Source organism: Lineus longissimus, chromosome 18, assembly GCF_910592395.1.
Source record: "Lineus longissimus chromosome 18, tnLinLong1.2, whole genome shotgun sequence".
Classification (NCBI taxonomy): Eukaryota; Metazoa; Nemertea; class Pilidiophora; order Heteronemertea; family Lineidae; genus Lineus; species Lineus longissimus.
Window position 1 is genome coordinate 1,382,110 of NC_088325.1, and position 17,844 is coordinate 1,399,953.

Consider the following 17,844-nt stretch of genomic DNA (forward strand, 5'->3'; position numbering starts at 1 on the left):
GACAGCTTATGATATCTCCTGAACTATTCAACCGTTTTCAATGCAGTTTGCACAAGGTTGTCGCAAATGTTGTTGTCTGTATGATCATTATGATTACAATGTGCATTATGTAATTGTCAATATGCAAAAGGTCAAAAAAATAATTTCATCCAAAAAAACACAATAAAAGCAATGGTGTTGTAGTACTGCAAAATAAGACTTGCTGAGGTGTTTTCATGTTCGTATTTTATCAGGGTTCCGAACTATCATGCTTTTTCTGCACAAATATCAACATACCATAGATACTCTTTCTATTGACCTTTGAGATCTGCCCCCAAACTTCCACCACCTCAACATGCACTGTGCCGTGATATGGGGCCTAGTCAAAACAAGCAAAGACAATTCATAATGTTTTATTATTACCCTTTATTATTCCAATTACATGTATTACACATAATTATCCCATTCAACAGCATACCTCAGGGTTATTGACACCGTGATGTAATGTCACTTATTACACTCCTGCGGTGAACAGATGTCTTTTAGCAAGAGTTATAAAGAGAATAGCTAGCATTTGCTTCGAAGTATAAGTACGCTAGAGTACTCGTTGCAAGTATCACTTACACTCCGGACGCAGTGGACCGGCCTCGTCCCTCGCCCTACGGAGCCCCAATTAGGATGACGCAATAAAGTGCCCAGGGAGTCTAGTATCACTAGGCAATCGTTACCAAGGGCGAGGTTTGGAGATTGACGATTCCAGTCACAAAAAATTAATTCGACCATTATTAACCTTGACCTCGTCCGGGAAACCGAGGTAACCAATAGGGTTAAAAGTCTGAACATCGTATATCAAAAGAGCACGCCATCCGAAATCACTGTGGTCCAAGGAAATTGAAATGCAGTTATTTAGAACGCAGTAGTGCAGTTATTAGGCTATGCATACGAATTTGCTAAAACTTGGTTTTTATAGTATATACATGTATATTATATATCAATCACCCTGCAAACTACCTTATCCTGAAAATCACTATCAGCTTTATTCTGAAAAGTATACAGTGTGACTAAAAAATCACGCGGCGTCTTCATTATACGATCGCCCATCACTCTGCGAGTCAATGGTTAGCCCGTCGATCTCGGCCGCACGCATATCTCAAATGGGGCTGGCGCGTTCGTCACACCGAACACCCCTTGAAGACTTGGAGTTGCAGCGCCCTCTGGTTTCGTAAACGTAAACTTCTGAAGAAGCGCCACCAAGACGAGAAATATCTCCATTTTCGCAAGTCCTTCGCCTGGGCATTGACGCCGACCTAAAAGAAATCAGATAATTATAAACACAATGAAACGATTCGTCCACGGCGGTGACCGTTGTTGGCCCCAAACTATGTTGGTCTCGTGTAGAAGGTACACAGGTACCCCCAACCAAGGCGCCTGGTGCCTTGTTTGGAAACTAATCTAACTGGGTTTCAACGTCGGGATCAACTTAGACCCCTACAGGTGGCGCCGGCCTTAACAAAATGCAGATTCTAACACTACTATTATAAACACTACGAAATAATTCGGCATTGATTCCGACCTGAAAGAAATCAGATGATCATGAATACCAAAAAAAACATCGGCGACGTCCAGGAAATAACTCAGCATTGGCGCTGACCTAAAAGAAACCATCGCCCGGTGTAAAAGTTTGAAATGTCCTATGAAATAATGTCCGGGATCAAATGATTCTTTTTAGCGCTCCAATCTCTAAGCAACATGTTTTGACGGCCACGGCCTCTATAGAGCCATATACGTCAGAATAAAATAGGAACGGTCACTTTTTTGAGGGGGAAATTTCTTCTTCTACACCGGCTTAAAAGAACGCAAATAAACAACTTTTCATTCAGGCATTGGATGATAATTCGGCCAGCACAAACAAGTGCCAGACACCGGTGGTGTACAGTATGTTATTTGCCAGCTATTGCGAATAATCCCACGCCAACAAGATTCGAATTCGTGGCATGGAGTCTGTCACTGTACACTTAGCCGTACGCCTTCCATGTTCAGTTTTTGAGAGAATATAGTAGCTTTTTGGGGATTGTTCATGTACTGTCGCATTTTCATTTGTGCTTACCGATAGCAAAAGGTATGAGTTCGGGTTTGTGAACAACTCCACCTTTGTCATCCAGGAAGTTACTAGGATCGAAAGCATCAGGGTTCTTCCAAATCTTCGGGTCCCTGTGTACGGCCCAGATATTTGGCATCATCATGGTGCCTTTGGGGATTGTGAAATTCTGGAACGATACATCTCGGAACAGGTTGCAGTGCGGAAGACCGAAGCTCGCAATTGTGGCGAAACGTTGTATTTCGAGCACAGCGGCTTCGGTGAAAGGAAGACTTCGGCGGTCTTTCATGGTCGGGAATCGTTCGCCTCCGATGGCATCTTCGATTTCTGATTGGATCTTCCGCTGTATTTCGGGATGAGTGACCATGAGTAGTATCGCCCATTCTAGAGTGGTGGCGGTAGTCTCGCTTCCGGCCTCGAAGAGGTCGGTGAAGACAGTCTGCAGCTGCTCATCTGGAGAAAGAAAAAACGTAGCAACTTTTCAATGCCAATGTGCAAGAGTATTTCTTTTACCGATGGGAAATATATTGATGATCGACGCTTCCAATAGGGGCAGAGAAGATCGGTATTGCCGAACATTTCGAACATAGTGGCAAGAGTAGCAACTACCAATCGCTTTGTCAGCTCGCGATTCTGTGGCTAGTTTCACGACAGGACTAAAGACCCTGCTCTATAAAGAGTAGGTTACTTTTTGTATTAGCACCTGTGAACAGGACATTTGGAACGGGCGCTACTAAAGACACTACTTACTGATTAATTTACTTACTTACGGTTATGGTAAACACCGGAAGCTGTGGACCAGCCTCGTCTCTCCCCCTGAACCACAAGTCATTTATTTTTCCGATGTTCGCACGCGACAACCACAATGAAATTTGGCAGGGTGCCAACCAATCATAAGGTCGCTTTCATATGCAGTGTGGTGTGAACACGCCTAGCAACATGTCGCCACTTGAACACATTCTCACCTAATTTATTCATTAGTTCATTTTCTTTTTTACGATACTGACCTGTAAATGTGTTGTTTGGATCCTTCTTGTCCTGCTTTTCTTTCTCAGCAATGTAGGCATCGAGGAAATCAGCAATATTATCAGGATTAAAGCGCTTCTTGTGCTCGTTGATGAGTTTCACCGCAAAGCCCTCCGTGGCCCGAACGTTCTTCTTGATCGTGGCATAGTTGAAGAGGTCTCCCGGTATGTGGCGCAATGACGGAAATATACTCAGCAAGGATTCGCTCGGCATCAGAGTGAGGTTTTCTTTGAATCGCGTGACGAAATATAGAAATTCCGGATCCTCATAATCATACCTCTGGCCAGCCAAAATCGCCAAGATTACGTTCGCAGTCGCCATGCTTAGTAATGGACCGATCTCGAAACTTCTGCCTCCCTTCTTCCCAATTTCGTCGATGAGTTGATGGATTTCCTCTTCGATTTTTTCTTCGGCGGCCATCTTGCCCATGCCCATATCTCGTAGCACCGAGAGCGAGAGCCGGCGATGTTCTTTCCATAGTTGGCCATCAGCGCTGCCAATACCTGGAGTGTGCAGAAGACGACTCAAAAAACATAGCTCAAGTATTAAGAGGGAGTAGAGTGTGAACCTGGGCGATCGCAGCGCCACCTTACGTGAACGTTATATGTGCGTCATTTCTGCCTGTGGCACGGGTTACATCAGCCTTGTTCCCGTCATCAGCACCGAATTCTCATGGGAATAATGGCTACGCCATCCTGAGGAAATCAGGGGTTAATGTCCGGCGCTGCATTTGTGTAAATTTTACTAATGCTCCCGAAAATGAGTAATTATAGGGCCTACTTATATGGACTTTGGCCCGATTGGTTTATAGGAGTTTTGCATTGACTTGGACATTTCAGCTCTACCTTTTTTGTTGAGATACAGGAAGAAGACGATGTTGGGTCTGTCCAAGAAATCCTCGCCTGACAGCGCCGCCTTTATCGAATCGAATGAATTGAGTAGTATGCAGAGTTGTTGTCCCAGACTGATCGTAATGAGGTCAGAGTTGAATTCCTTGGACATCCGCATCGCCTCCATTCGGAGGTCTTTACCTGCGAAGTAGATTCGAAGTAGCCCATTATATAGCCTCGATCCGCTACGCTGTACCTAGCCTATGTGCTACCTCGAAAAAAACCAGGAATTCCAACCCAAAGGCATTTAAGCTTAAGCCATGATGAAAAACAGGTTTGACGTCACAGTTGGACGTCAGAAGGCTGGCCAACCAATCAGGCCATTGTTTCGTCAACAAATGAGTTTCACAATAGGAACATCGCACTTCGTCCCTTTTGGGGGCGAAGTATTGGTCTAGATCGAGAGGAGCATTCAAACTATAATGAGCCAGTGTCGAAGTTGAATATTCATGTATCCCCTGAAAAAGTATCTCGCCTCTGACTCTCAAACTTTGTTCCGTGAACAATCTATCCTCAAACATTTCGAATTTCTACACCTTGGTTTAGCATTTGTTTAAAGTGACACGTTTCTAGCCCATCTAGGAGGTCTGGGTTATTGAGTGACTTACCTAAGAAAGGCAGACTTCCGAGAATGGGTACACTCCAGGGTCCTGGGGGAAGGTTGGCGTAGAGCTTCCTCCTTCTGAGGTAGAGATACCCGAGAAGAATCAGCGAAAGGACGACGAGAAAAGAGGCGGTGTCCATGTCTGCTGCCAAACACTCGAAATCAACAGACAGGTTTATACACCGATGGCCTATTTATTAAAAGCGGCCTCAATTACTTCCCGGGCCGGTATCATATGGAGATAACCTTGAATCGGTTCTAGGACAGTAAGTCTAGTTTTCGCGCCACAATGACCGACCAATCGCTCGCTGTTGCACGCCTGGTCACTGTCACCTGTCAGTCAGATCGATTTCGTGGGGTATTCAAAAGTTTTCATTGATAAGAGGTATACAGGGTGTTCTGTAAAACACTGAACCAGTTGATCGGGACGTAGTTGAGGGGAATGGCGATAGCAAGTGCCTCAGTGACAAAGTATGGATTTCTGAAGAAAGTTTGCCAAAATGATGCTCCATCATTTCAAACGTAAACGTATTTTGGATGTGTTCCCTAATAACATCTTTAATTCTCAAAGGAAACAGTCCAAATTCATTGGTGAAGTCCTCAGAATTGGGAGACTGAACTGTTACAGTTCTTGGTTGTCAAGAACATCATAAAACTCCATGCCATCGACGTTTTCATCCTCTCCTATTGGCTGTTGTCCACCTTCAATCTGTTGCGGTCGAAGCGCTTTCTCGAAGCCATTGTGAATAACCTGCTCACTGACCCTATTCCATGCCAACGAAATTATCTGTACGATCTGGCGCAAAGTAATTTTCTCACACTGCCCATCGTCGTTGGTATTCGCAACTTTCCACGTCTTCCATTCCTGTCGTTCGTGGCATTTGAAGCTTTTCATAACTGTGACGTCTAGATGCTGGGCTAGGCTTGTACAGCAGGACGGTACGTAATCTAAGATGCCTCCTGTTTCTATCAGTCGGTTACAGAAAGGCTCTGTCCCATGGACTCGAAACATGTCCAGAATCAAGAGGAACTGTTCACAGTGTTGTTCATCAAGGTATGGGTCCAGAACGTTATCGGTCCAATTGTGTATGGTTTCCTCCCTAACCCATCCTGTGGGTGATGAAGAGACGCAAACGTTGTCAGGTAGGTCGTTGTCCTCTAAGGCATCCAACTGACGGACGAATCCCCGCCTAGGAAAGGTGATATGGGCTTTGGCTTTCCCGCCGTTCGCGAAGATGCATAATGTTACGGTGCAGCCCAGCTTCGTGTTCGATCGTGATGTCCTTACGTCTACGACTTGGGTGCCCGTTCTCGCGCACGTATACATTGGTCGCATATCGAAGAGAAAGAAAGTCTGATCAGCGTTTATGACAAATCGCATCTCCAGCCCAAATCGGTCAATGGAATCGGTAACGTTATTTCGAAAGCGTTCACAACGGTCCGCGGCATCAACCGGTAACTGGGTAGTGTTTTTATTCACCTTTCTGTACGAAATGCTATTCCTCTTTTTGAACCCATCGGCCCATCCGCAAGATGCTCGGAATTCATGCCTGATTGGCTTGGTGTTCGCAATGTCCTCCCTATCCGCCTCGTCTAGTTCTTGCCACCACGCTTGGAACAGTTCCAGTCCCTTTTGCCTGAGGTCTTTCACGGAGACAGGAATTCTTCTACCACGGACACCGTCGTACCATTCAAACAGTTCATTCTCCACTACCATCCACGTGCCCACGTTCTTTGCTTTGCACTTCCGGGAGCTCGGTTTGTGGCCGTTTTCAAGCTTCTGTTCCATATCGAATCGGTTCCAATAGCGTATTGTCCCATACGGAATGTTGTAGTTAGCTGCAAACTGTTTCATGGTGCGAACAGTTCCAGCCACAAGTGCAGCCTCGAAGTCGTCTAGGTACTTCAGTTTCTCTTGAACGGAGTAACTCCGGCATCTTTTCGGCAACGCGTCCATACCGTCGGCTTGGTGGGCGTGCAAACGGATGAAATGTATTGGAAGGGAGGTCATTTTATACTCTCTCGACCGACTAAACTTGCGTGCAATTGCATAAGGACAATGTTTTAAAAAGAATTTCCATTGAAACACAACACAATGACCCTATCCTAGGCCCTTGACTTGGCCGCAGTCGGTTGCGTTCTGGAAAAGTACCCTTTGACCCCAGCGGCCTTAGCTTACCGTGAACTTCATACTTGTCAGTCATGAAAGGATCAATTTCTGCCACCCAGTCACAAAAAATTAATTCGACCATTGACCATGACCTCGTCCGGGAAACCGAGGTTAACCAAAATGGTTAAAAGTCTGAACATCGTCATATCAAAAGAGCACGCCATCCGAAATCACTGTGGTCCAAGGAAATTGAAATGCAGTTTACCCAGTAGTGCAGTTATTAGGCTATGCATACGAATTTGCTAAAACTTGGTTTTTATAGTATATACATGTATATTATATATCAATCACCCTGCAAACTATCTTTTATTTCGAAAATCACTATCAGCTTTATTCTGAAAAGTATACAGTGTGACTAAAAAATCACGCGGCATCTTCATTATACGATCGCCCATCACTCTGAGAGTCAATGGTTAGCCCGTCGATCTCGGCCTCACGCACATCTCAAATGGGGCTGGCACGTTCGTCACACCGAACACCCCTTCAAGACTTGGAGGTGCAGCGCCCTCTGGTTTCGTAAACGTAAACCTCTGAAGAAGCGCCACCAAGACGAGAAATATCTCCATTTTCGAAAGTCCTTCGCCTGGGCATTGACGCCGACCTAAAAGAAATCAGATAATTATAAACACAATGAAACGATTCGTCCACGGCGGTGACCGTTGTTGGCCCCGAACTATGTTGGTCTCGTGTAGAAGGCAGGTACCCCCAACCGAGGCGCCTGGTGCCTTGTTTGGAAACTAATCTAACTGGGTTTCAACGTCGGGATCAACTTAGACCCCTACAGGTGGCGCCGGCCTTAACAAAATGCAGATTCTAACACTACTATTATAAACACTACGAAATAATTCGGCATTGATTCCGACCTGAAAGAAATCAGATGATCATGAATACCAAAAAAAACATCGGCGACGTCCAGGAAATAACTCAGCATTGGCGCTGACCTAAAAGAAACCATCGCCCGGTGTAGAAGTTTGAAATGTCCTATGAAATAATGTCCGGGATCAAATGATTCTTTTAAGCGCTCCAATCTCTAAGCAACATGTTTTGACGGCCACGGCCTCTATAGAGCCATATACGTCAGAATAAAATAGGAACGGACACTTTTTCGAGGGGGAAATTTCTTCTTCTACACCGGCTTAAAAGAACGCAAATAAACAACTTTTCATTCAGGCATTGGATGATAATTCGGCCAGCACAAACAAGTGCCAGACACCGGTGGTGTACAGTATGTTATTTGCCAGCTATTGCGAATAATCCCACGCCAACAAGATTCGAATTCGCGGCATGGAGTCTGTCACTGTACACTTAGCCGTACGCCTTCCATGTTCAGTTTTTGAGAGAATATAGTAGCTTTTTGGGGATTGTTCATGTACTGTCGCATTTTCATTTGTGCTTACCGATAGCAAAAGGTATGAGTTCGGGTTTGTGAACAACTCCACCTTTGTCATCCAGGAAGTTGCTGGGATCGAAAGCATCAGGGTTCTTCCAAATCTTCGGGTCCCTGTGTACGGCCCAGATATTTGGCATCATTATGGTGCCTTTGGGGATTGTGAAATTCTGGAACGATACATCTCGGAACAGGTTGCAGTGCGGAAGACCGAAGCCCAAAATTGTGGCGAAACGTTGTATTTCGAGCACAGCGGCTTCGGTGAAAGGAAGACTTCGGCGGTCTTTCATGGTCGGGAATCGTTCGTCTCCGATGGCATCGTCGATTTCTGATTGGATCTTCCGCTGTATTTCAGGATGAGTGACCATGAGTAGTATCGCCCATTCTAGAGTGGTGGCGGTAGTGTCGCTTCCGGCCCCGAAGAGTTCGAAGATAACATTCTTCAGTTGCTCATCTGGAGAAAGAAAAAACGTAGCAACTTTTCAATGCCAATGTGCAAGAGTATTTCTTTTACCGATGGGAAATATTTTGATGATCGACGCTTCCAATAGGGGCAGAGAAGATCGGTATTGCCGACCATTTCGAACATAGTGGCAAGAGTAGCAACTACCAATCGCTTTGTCAGCTAATGATGTTGTAGCCAGTTTCACGACAGGACTAAAGACCCTGCTCTATAAAGAGTAGGTTACTTTTTGTATTAGCACCTGTGAGCAGGACATTTGGAACGGGCGCTACTAAAGACACTACTAAGTCGAGTGACTTACCCAAGAAAGGACTTCCGAGAACGGGTACACTCCAGGGTCCCGGGGGAAGGTTGGCGTAGAGCTTCCTCCTTCTTAGGTAGAGATAACCGAGAAGAATCAGCGAAAGGATGACGAGAAAAGAGGCGGTGTCCATCTTTGCTTACGGTTATGGTAAACACCGGAAGCCATGGACCAGCCTCGTCTCTCCCCCTGAACCACAAGTCATTTATTTTTCCGATGTTCGCGCGCGACAACCACAATGAAATTTGGCAGGATGCCAACCAATCATAAGGTCGCTTTCATATGCAGTGTGGTGTGAACACGCCTAGCAACATGTCGCCACTTGAACACATTCTCACCTAATTTATTCATTGGTTCATTTTCTTTTTTTTACGATACTGACCTGTAAATGTGTTGTTTGGATCCTTCTTGTCCTGCTTTTCTTTCTCAGCAATGTAGGCATCGAGGAAATCAGCAATATTATCAGGATCAAAGCGCTTCTTGTGCTCGTTGATGTGTTTCACCGCAAAGCCCTGCATGGCCCGAACGTTCTTCTTGATCGTGGCATAGTTGAAGAGGTCTCCCGGTATGTGGCGCAATGACGGAAATATACTCAGCAAGGATTCGCTCGGCATCAGAGTGAGGTTTTCTTTGAATCGCGTGACGAAATATAGAACTTCCGGATCCTCATAGTCATACCTCTGGCCAGCCAAAATCGCCAAGATTATGTTTGCAGTCGCCATGCTTAGTAATGGACCGATCTCGAAACTCCTGCCTCCCTTCTTCCCAATTTCGTCGATGAGTTGATGGATTTCCTCTTCGATTTTCTCTTCGGCGGCCATCTTGCCCATGCCCATATCTCGTAGCACCGAGAGCGAGAGCCGGCGATGTTCTTTCCATAGTTGGCCATTAGCGCTGCCAATACCTGGAGTGTGTAAAAGACGACTCAAAAAACATAGCTCAAGTATTAAGAGGGAGTAGAGTGTGAACCTGGCGATCGCAGCGCCACCTTACGTGAACGTTATCTGTGCGTCATTTCTGCCTGTGGCACGGGTTACATCAGCCTTGTTCCCGTCATCAGCACCGAATTCTCATGGGAATAATGGCTACGCTATCCTGAGGAAATCAGGGGTTAATGTCCGGCGCTGCATTTGTGCAAATTATACTAATGCTCCCGAAAATGAGTAATAATAGGGCCTACTTATATGGACTGGGGCCCGATTGGTGTATAGGAGTTCTGCATTGACTTGGACATTTTAACTCTACCTTTTTTGTTGAGATACAGGAAGAAGACGATGTTGGGTCTGTCCAAGAAATCCTCGCCTGACAGCGCCGCCTTTATCGAATCGAACGAATTAAGTAGTATGCAGAGTTGTTGTCCCAGACTGATCGTAATGAGGTCGGAGTTGAATTCCTTGGACATCCGCATCGCCTCCATTCGGAGGTCTTTACCTGCGAAGTAGATTCGAAGTAGCCCATTATATAGCCTCGATCCGCTACGCTGTACCTAGCCTATGTGCTACCTCGAAAAAAACCAGGAATTCCAACCCAAAGGCATTTAAGTTTAAGCCATGATGAAAAACAGGTTTGACGTCACAGTTGGACGTCACAAGGCTGGCCAACCAATCAGGCCATTGTTTCGTCAACAAATGAGTTTCACAATAGGAACATCGCACTTCGTCCCTTTTGGGGGCGAAGTATTGGTCAAGATCGAGAGGAGCATTCAAACTATAATGAGCCAGTGTCGAAGTTGAATATACATGTATCCCCCTGAAAAAGTCTCTCGCCTCTGACTCTCAAACTTTGTTCCGTGGACAATCTATCCTCAAACATTTCGAATTTCTACACCTTGGTTTAGCATTTGTTTAAAGTGACACGTTTCTAGCCCATCTAGGAGGTCTGGGTTATTGAGTGACTTACCTAAGAAAGGCAGACTTCCGAGAATGGGTACACTCCAGGGTCCTGGGGGAAGGTTGGCGTAGAGCTTCCTCCTTCTGAGGTAGAGATACCCGAGAAGAATCAGCGAAAGGACGACGAGAAGAGAGGTAGTGTCCATGTCTGCTGCCAAACACTCGAAATCAACAGACAGGTTTATACACCGATGGCCTATTTATTAAAAGCGGCCTCAATTACTTCCCGGGCCGGTATCATATGGAGATAACCTTGAATCGGTTCTAGGACAGTAAGTCTAGTTTTCGCGCCACAATGACCGACCAATCGCTCGCTGTTGCACGCCTGGTCACTGTCACCTGTCAGTCAGATCGATTTCGTGGGGTATTCAAAAGTTTTCATTGATAAGAGGTATACAGGGTGTTCTGTAAAACACTGAACCAGTTGATCGGGACGTAGTTGAGGGGAATGGCGATAGCAAGTGCCTCAGTGACAAAGTATGGATTTCTGAAGAAAGTTTGCCAAAATGATGCTCCATCATTTCAAACGTAAACGTATTTTGGATGTGTTCCCTAATAACATCTTTAATTCTCAAAGGAAACAGTCCAAATTCATTGGTGAAGTCCTCAGAATTGGGAGACTGAACTGTTACAGTTCTTGGTTGTCAAGAACATCATAAAACTCCATGCCATCGACGTTTTCATCCTCTCCTATTGGCTGTTGTCCACCTTCAATCTGTTGCGGTCGAAGCGCTTTCTCGAAGCCATTGTGAATAACCTGCTCACTGACCCTATTCCATGCCAACGAAATTATCTGTACGATCTGGCGCAAAGTAATTTTCTCACACTGCCCATCGTCGTTGGTATTCGCAACTTCCCACGTCTTCCATTCCTGTCGTTCGTGGCATTTGAAGCTTTTCATAACTGTGAGTCTAGAGGCTGGGCTAGGCTTGTACAGCAGGACGGTACGTAATCTAAGATGCCTCCTGTTTCTATCAGTCGGTTACAGAAAGGCTCTGTCCCATGGACTCGAAACATGTCCAGAATCAAGAGGAACTGTTCACAGTGTTGTTCATCAAGGTATGGGTCCAGAACGTTATCGGTCCAATTGTGTATGGTTTCCTCCCTAACCCATCCTGTGGGTGATGAAGAGACGCAAACGTTGTCAGGTAGGTCGTTGTCCTCTAAGGCATCCAACTGACGGACGAATCCCCGCCTAGGAAAGGTGATATGGGCTTTGGCTTTCCCGCCGTTCGCGAAGATGCATAATGTTACGGTGCAGCCCAGCTTCGTGTTCGATCGTGATGTCCTTACGTCTACGACTTGGGTGCCCGTTCTCGCGCACGTATACATTGGTCGCATATCGAAGAGAAAGAAAGTCTGATCAGCGTTTATGACAAATCGCATCTCCAGCCCAAATCGGTCAATGGAATCGGTAACGTTATTTCGAAAGCGTTCACAACGGTCCGCGGCATCAACCGGTAACTGGGTAGTGTTTTTATTCACCTTTCTGTACGAAATGCTATTCCTCTTTTTGAACCCATCGGCCCATCCGCAAGATGCTCGGAATTCATGCCTGATTGGCTTGGTGTTCGCAATGTCCTCCCTATCCGCCTCGTCTAGTTCTTGCCACCACGCTTGGAACAGTTCCAGTCCCTTTTGCCTGAGGTCTTTCACGGAGACAGGAATTCTTCTACCACGGACACCGTCGTACCATTCAAACAGTTCATTCTCCACTACCATCCACGTGCCCACGTTCTTTGCTTTGCACTTCCGGGAGCTCGGTTTGTGGCCGTTTTCAAGCTTCTGTTCCATATCGAATCGGTTCCAATAGCGTATTGTCCCATACGGAATGTTGTAGTTAGCTGCAAACTGTTTCATGGTGCGAACAGTTCCAGCCACAAGTGCAGCCTCGAAGTCGTCTAGGTACTTCAGTTTCTCTTGAACGGAGTAACTCCGGCATCTTTTCGGCAACGCGTCCATACCGTCGGCTTGGTGGGCGTACAAACGGATGAAATGTATTGGAAGGGAGGTCATTTTATACTCTCTCGACCGACTAAACTTGCGTGCAATTGCATAAGGACAATGTTTTAAGAATTTCCATTGAAACACAACACAATGACCCTATCCTAGGCCCTTGACTTGGCCGCAGTCGGTTGCGTTCTGGAAAAGTACCCTTTGACCCCAGCGGCCTTAGCTTACCGTGAACTTCATACTTGTCAGTCATGAAAGGATCAATTTCTGCCACCCAGTCACAAAAAATTAATTCGACCATTGACCATGACCTCGTCCGGGAAACCGAGGTTAACCAAAATGGTTAAAAGTCTGAACATCGTCATATCAAAAGAGCACGCCATCCGAAATCACTGTGGTCCAAGGAAATTGAAATGCAGTTTACCCAGTAGTGCAGTTATTAGGCTATGCATACGAATTTGCTAAAACTTGGTTTTTATAGTATATACATGTATATTATATATCAATCACCCTGCAAACTATCTTTTATTTCGAAAATCACTATCAGCTTTATTCTGAAAAGTATACAGTGTGACTAAAAAATCACGCGGCATCTTCATTATACGATCGCCCATCACTCTGAGAGTCAATGGTTAGCCCGTCGATCTCGGCCTCACGCACATCTCAAATGGGGCTGGCACGTTCGTCACACCGAACACCCCTTCAAGACTTGGAGGTGCAGCGCCCTCTGGTTTCGTAAACGTAAACCTCTGAAGAAGCGCCACCAAGACGAGAAATATCTCCATTTTCGAAAGTCCTTCGCCTGGGCATTGACGCCGACCTAAAAGAAATCAGATAATTATAAACACAATGAAACGATTCGTCCACGGCGGTGACCGTTGTTGGCCCCGAACTATGTTGGTCTCGTGTAGAAGGCAGGTACCCCCAACCGAGGCGCCTGGTGCCTTGTTTGGAAACTAATCTAACTGGGTTTCAACGTCGGGATCAACTTAGACCCCTACAGGTGGCGCCGGCCTTAACAAAATGCAGATTCTAACACTACTATTATAAACACTACGAAATAATTCGGCATTGATTCCGACCTGAAAGAAATCAGATGATCATGAATACCAAAAAAAACATCGGCGACGTCCAGGAAATAACTCAGCATTGGCGCTGACCTAAAAGAAACCATCGCCCGGTGTAGAAGTTTGAAATGTCCTATGAAATAATGTCCGGGATCAAATGATTCTTTTAAGCGCTCCAATCTCTAAGCAACATGTTTTGACGGCCACGGCCTCTATAGAGCCATATACGTCAGAATAAAATAGGAACGGACACTTTTTCGAGGGGGAAATTTCTTCTTCTACACCGGCTTAAAAGAACGCAAATAAACAACTTTTCATTCAGGCATTGGATGATAATTCGGCCAGCACAAACAAGTCCCAGACACCGGTGGTGTACAGTATGTTATTTGCCAGCTATTGCGAATAATCCCACGCCAACAAGATTCGAATTCGCGGCATGGAGTCTGTCACTGTACACTTAGCCGTACGCCTTCCATGTTCAGTTTTTGAGAGAATATAGTAGCTTTTTGGGGATTGTTCATGTACTGTCGCATTTTCATTTGTGCTTACCGATAGCAAAAGGTATGAGTTCGGGTTTGTGAACAACTCCACCTTTGTCATCCAGGAAGTTGCTGGGATCGAAAGCATCAGGGTTCTTCCAAATCTTCGGGTCCCTGTGTACGGCCCAGATATTTGGCATCATTATGGTGCCTTTGGGGATTGTGAAATTCTGGAACGATACATCTCGGAACAGGTTGCAGTGCGGAAGACCGAAGCCCAAAATTGTGGCGAAACGTTGTATTTCGAGCACAGCGGCTTCGGTGAAAGGAAGACTTCGGCGGTCTTTCATGGTCGGGAATCGTTCGTCTCCGATGGCATCGTCGATTTCTGATTGGATCTTCCGCTGTATTTCAGGATGAGTGACCATGAGTAGTATCGCCCATTCTAGAGTGGTGGCGGTAGTGTCGCTTCCGGCCCCGAAGAGTTCGAAGATAACATTCTTCAGTTGCTCATCTGGAGAAAGAAAAAACGTAGCAACTTTTCAATGCCAATGTGCAAGAGTATTTCTTTTACCGATGGGAAATATTTTGATGATCGACGCTTCCAATAGGGGCAGAGAAGATCGGTATTGCCGACCATTTCGAACATAGTGGCAAGAGTAGCAACTACCAATCGCTTTGTCAGCTAATGATGTTGTAGCCAGTTTCACGACAGGACTAAAGACCCTGCTCTATAAAGAGTAGGTTACTTTTTGTATTAGCACCTGTGAGCAGGACATTTGGAACGGGCGCTACTAAAGACACTACTAAGTCGAGTGACTTACCCAAGAAAGGACTTCCGAGAACGGGTACACTCCAGGGTCCCGGGGGAAGGTTGGCGTAGAGCTTCCTCCTTCTTAGGTAGAGATAACCGAGAAGAATCAGCGAAAGGATGACGAGAAAAGAGGCGGTGTCCATCTTTGCTTACGGTTATGGTAAACACCGGAAGCCATGGACCAGCCTCGTCTCTCCCCCTGAACCACAAGTCATTTATTTTTCCGATGTTCGCGCGCGACAACCACAATGAAATTTGGCAGGATGCCAACCAATCATAAGGTCGCTTTCATATGCAGTGTGGTGTGAACACGCCTAGCAACATGTCGCCACTTGAACACATTCTCACCTAATTTATTCATTGGTTCATTTTCTTTTTTTTACGATACTGACCTGTAAATGTGTTGTTTGGATCCTTCTTTGTCCTGCTTTTCTTTCTCAGCAATGTAGGCATCGAGGAAATCAGCAATATTATCAGGATCAAAGCGCTTCTTGTGCTCGTTGATGTGTTTCACCGCAAAGCCCTGCATGGCCCGAACGTTCTTCTTGATCGTGGCATAGTTGAAGAGGTCTCCCGGTATGTGGCGCAATGACGGAAATATACTCAGCAAGGATTCGCTCGGCATCAGAGTGAGGTTTTCTTTGAATCGCGTGACGAAATATAGAACTTCCGGATCCTCATAGTCATACCTCTGGCCAGCCAAAATCGCCAAGATTATGTTTGCAGTCGCCATGCTTAGTAATGGACCGATCTCGAAACTCCTGCCTCCCTTCTTCCCAATTTCGTCGATGAGTTGATGGATTTCCTCTTCGATTTTCTCTTCGGCGGCCATCTTGCCCATGCCCATATCTCGTAGCACCGAGAGCGAGAGCCGGCGATGTTCTTTCCATAGTTGGCCATTAGCGCTGCCAATACCTGGAGTGTGTAAAAGACGACTCAAAAAACATAGCTCAAGTATTAAGAGGGAGTAGAGTGTGAACCTGGCGATCGCAGCGCCACCTTACGTGAACGTTATCTGTGCGTCATTTCTGCCTGTGGCACGGGTTACATCAGCCTTGTTCCCGTCATCAGCACCGAATTCTCATGGGAATAATGGCTACGCTATCCTGAGGAAATCAGGGGTTAATGTCCGGCGCTGCATTTGTGCAAATTATACTAATGCTCCCGAAAATGAGTAATAATAGGGCCTACTTATATGGACTGGGGCCCGATTGGTGTATAGGAGTTCTGCATTGACTTGGACATTTTAACTCTACCTTTTTTGTTGAGATACAGGAAGAAGACGATGTTGGGTCTGTCCAAGAAATCCTCGCCTGACAGCGCCGCCTTTATCGAATCGAACGAATTAAGTAGTATGCAGAGTTGTTGTCCCAGACTGATCGTAATGAGGTCGGAGTTGAATTCCTTGGACATCCGCATCGCCTCCATTCGGAGGTCTTTACCTGCGAAGTAGATTCGAAGTAGCCCATTATATAGCCTCGATCCGCTACGCTGTACCTAGCCTATGTGCTACCTCGAAAAAAACCAGGAATTCCAACCCAAAGGCATTTAAGTTTAAGCCATGATGAAAAACAGGTTTGACGTCACAGTTGGACGTCACAAGGCTGGCCAACCAATCAGGCCATTGTTTCGTCAACAAATGAGTTTCACAATAGGAACATCGCACTTCGTCCCTTTTGGGGGCGAAGTATTGGTCAAGATCGAGAGGAGCATTCAAACTATAATGAGCCAGTGTCGAAGTTGAATATACATGTATCCCCCTGAAAAAGTCTCTCGCCTCTGACTCTCAAACTTTGTTCCGTGGACAATCTATCCTCAAACATTTCGAATTTCTACACCTTGGTTTAGCATTTGTTTAAAGTGACACGTTTCTAGCCCATCTAGGAGGTCTGGGTTATTGAGTGACTTACCTAAGAAAGGCAGACTTCCGAGAATGGGTACACTCCAGGGTCCTGGGGGAAGGTTGGCGTAGAGCTTCCTCCTTCTGAGGTAGAGATACCCGAGAAGAATCAGCGAAAGGACGACGAGAAGAGAGGTAGTGTCCATGTCTGCTGCCAAACACTCAAAATCAACAGACAGGTTTATACACCGATGGCCTATTTATTAAAAGCGGCCTCAATTACTTCCCGGGCCGGTATCATATGGAGATAACCTTGAATCGGTTCTAGGACAGTAAGTCTAGTTTTCGCGCCACAATGACCGACCAATCGCTCGCTGTTGCACGCCTGGTCACTGTCACCTGTCAGTCAGATCGATTTCGTGGGGTATTCAAAAGTTTTCATTGATAAGAGGTATACAGGGTGTTCTGTAAAACACTGAACCAGTTGATCGGGACGTAGTTGAGGGGAATGGCGATAGCAAGTGCCTCAGTGACAAAGTATGGATTTCTGAAGAAAGTTTGCCAAAATGATGCTCCATCATTTCAAACGTAAACGTATTTTGGATGTGTTCCCTAATAACATCTTTAATTCTCAAAGGAAACAGTCCAAATTCATTGGTGAAGTCCTCAGAATTGGGAGACTGAACTGTTACAGTTCTTGGTTGTCAAGAACATCATAAAACTCCATGCCATCGACGTTTTCATCCTCTCCTATTGGCTGTTGTCCACCTTCAATCTGTTGCGGTCGAAGCGCTTTCTCGAAGCCATTGTGAATAACCTGCTCACTGACCCTATTCCATGCCAACGAAATTATCTGTACGATCTGGCGCAAAGTAATTTTCTCA

The 17,844-nt window shown here is 45.7% G+C and overlaps 3 protein-coding genes across 3 annotated transcripts; all 3 read right to left on the minus strand.

The window, feature by feature from the left end:
* Positions 1 to 416: 416 nt before the first annotated feature.
* On the minus strand, positions 417 to 4,754 carry LOC135502268 (cytochrome P450 2C15-like). Its single transcript, XM_064794947.1, has 5 exons — positions 4,602 to 4,754; positions 3,949 to 4,134; positions 3,085 to 3,606; positions 2,087 to 2,530; positions 417 to 1,286 (listed from the first exon to the last, which is right to left on the minus strand). The coding sequence occupies exons 1-5, from the start codon at positions 4,735 to 4,737 to the stop codon at positions 1,099 to 1,101; spliced, it is 1,476 nt and encodes a 491-aa protein (XP_064651017.1). The 5' UTR covers positions 4,738 to 4,754; the 3' UTR covers positions 417 to 1,098.
* A 2,239-nt stretch (positions 4,755 to 6,993) lies between these two features.
* LOC135502269 (cytochrome P450 2C15-like) lies at positions 6,994 to 11,650 on the minus strand. The gene is made up of 5 exons (XM_064794948.1): positions 10,818 to 11,650; positions 10,164 to 10,349; positions 9,301 to 9,822; positions 8,165 to 8,608; positions 6,994 to 7,368 (listed from the first exon to the last, which is right to left on the minus strand). The coding sequence occupies exons 1-5, from the start codon at positions 10,951 to 10,953 to the stop codon at positions 7,181 to 7,183; spliced, it is 1,476 nt and encodes a 491-aa protein (XP_064651018.1). The 5' UTR covers positions 10,954 to 11,650; the 3' UTR covers positions 6,994 to 7,180.
* A 1,547-nt stretch (positions 11,651 to 13,197) lies between these two features.
* LOC135502353 (cytochrome P450 18a1-like) lies at positions 13,198 to 17,174 on the minus strand. The gene is made up of 5 exons (XM_064795137.1): positions 17,031 to 17,174; positions 16,377 to 16,562; positions 15,513 to 16,035; positions 14,377 to 14,820; positions 13,198 to 13,580 (listed from the first exon to the last, which is right to left on the minus strand). The coding sequence occupies exons 1-4, from the start codon at positions 17,164 to 17,166 to the stop codon at positions 14,817 to 14,819; spliced, it is 849 nt and encodes a 282-aa protein (XP_064651207.1). The 5' UTR covers positions 17,167 to 17,174; the 3' UTR covers positions 13,198 to 13,580; positions 14,377 to 14,816.
* Between the last annotated feature and the right edge of the window lie 670 nt (positions 17,175 to 17,844).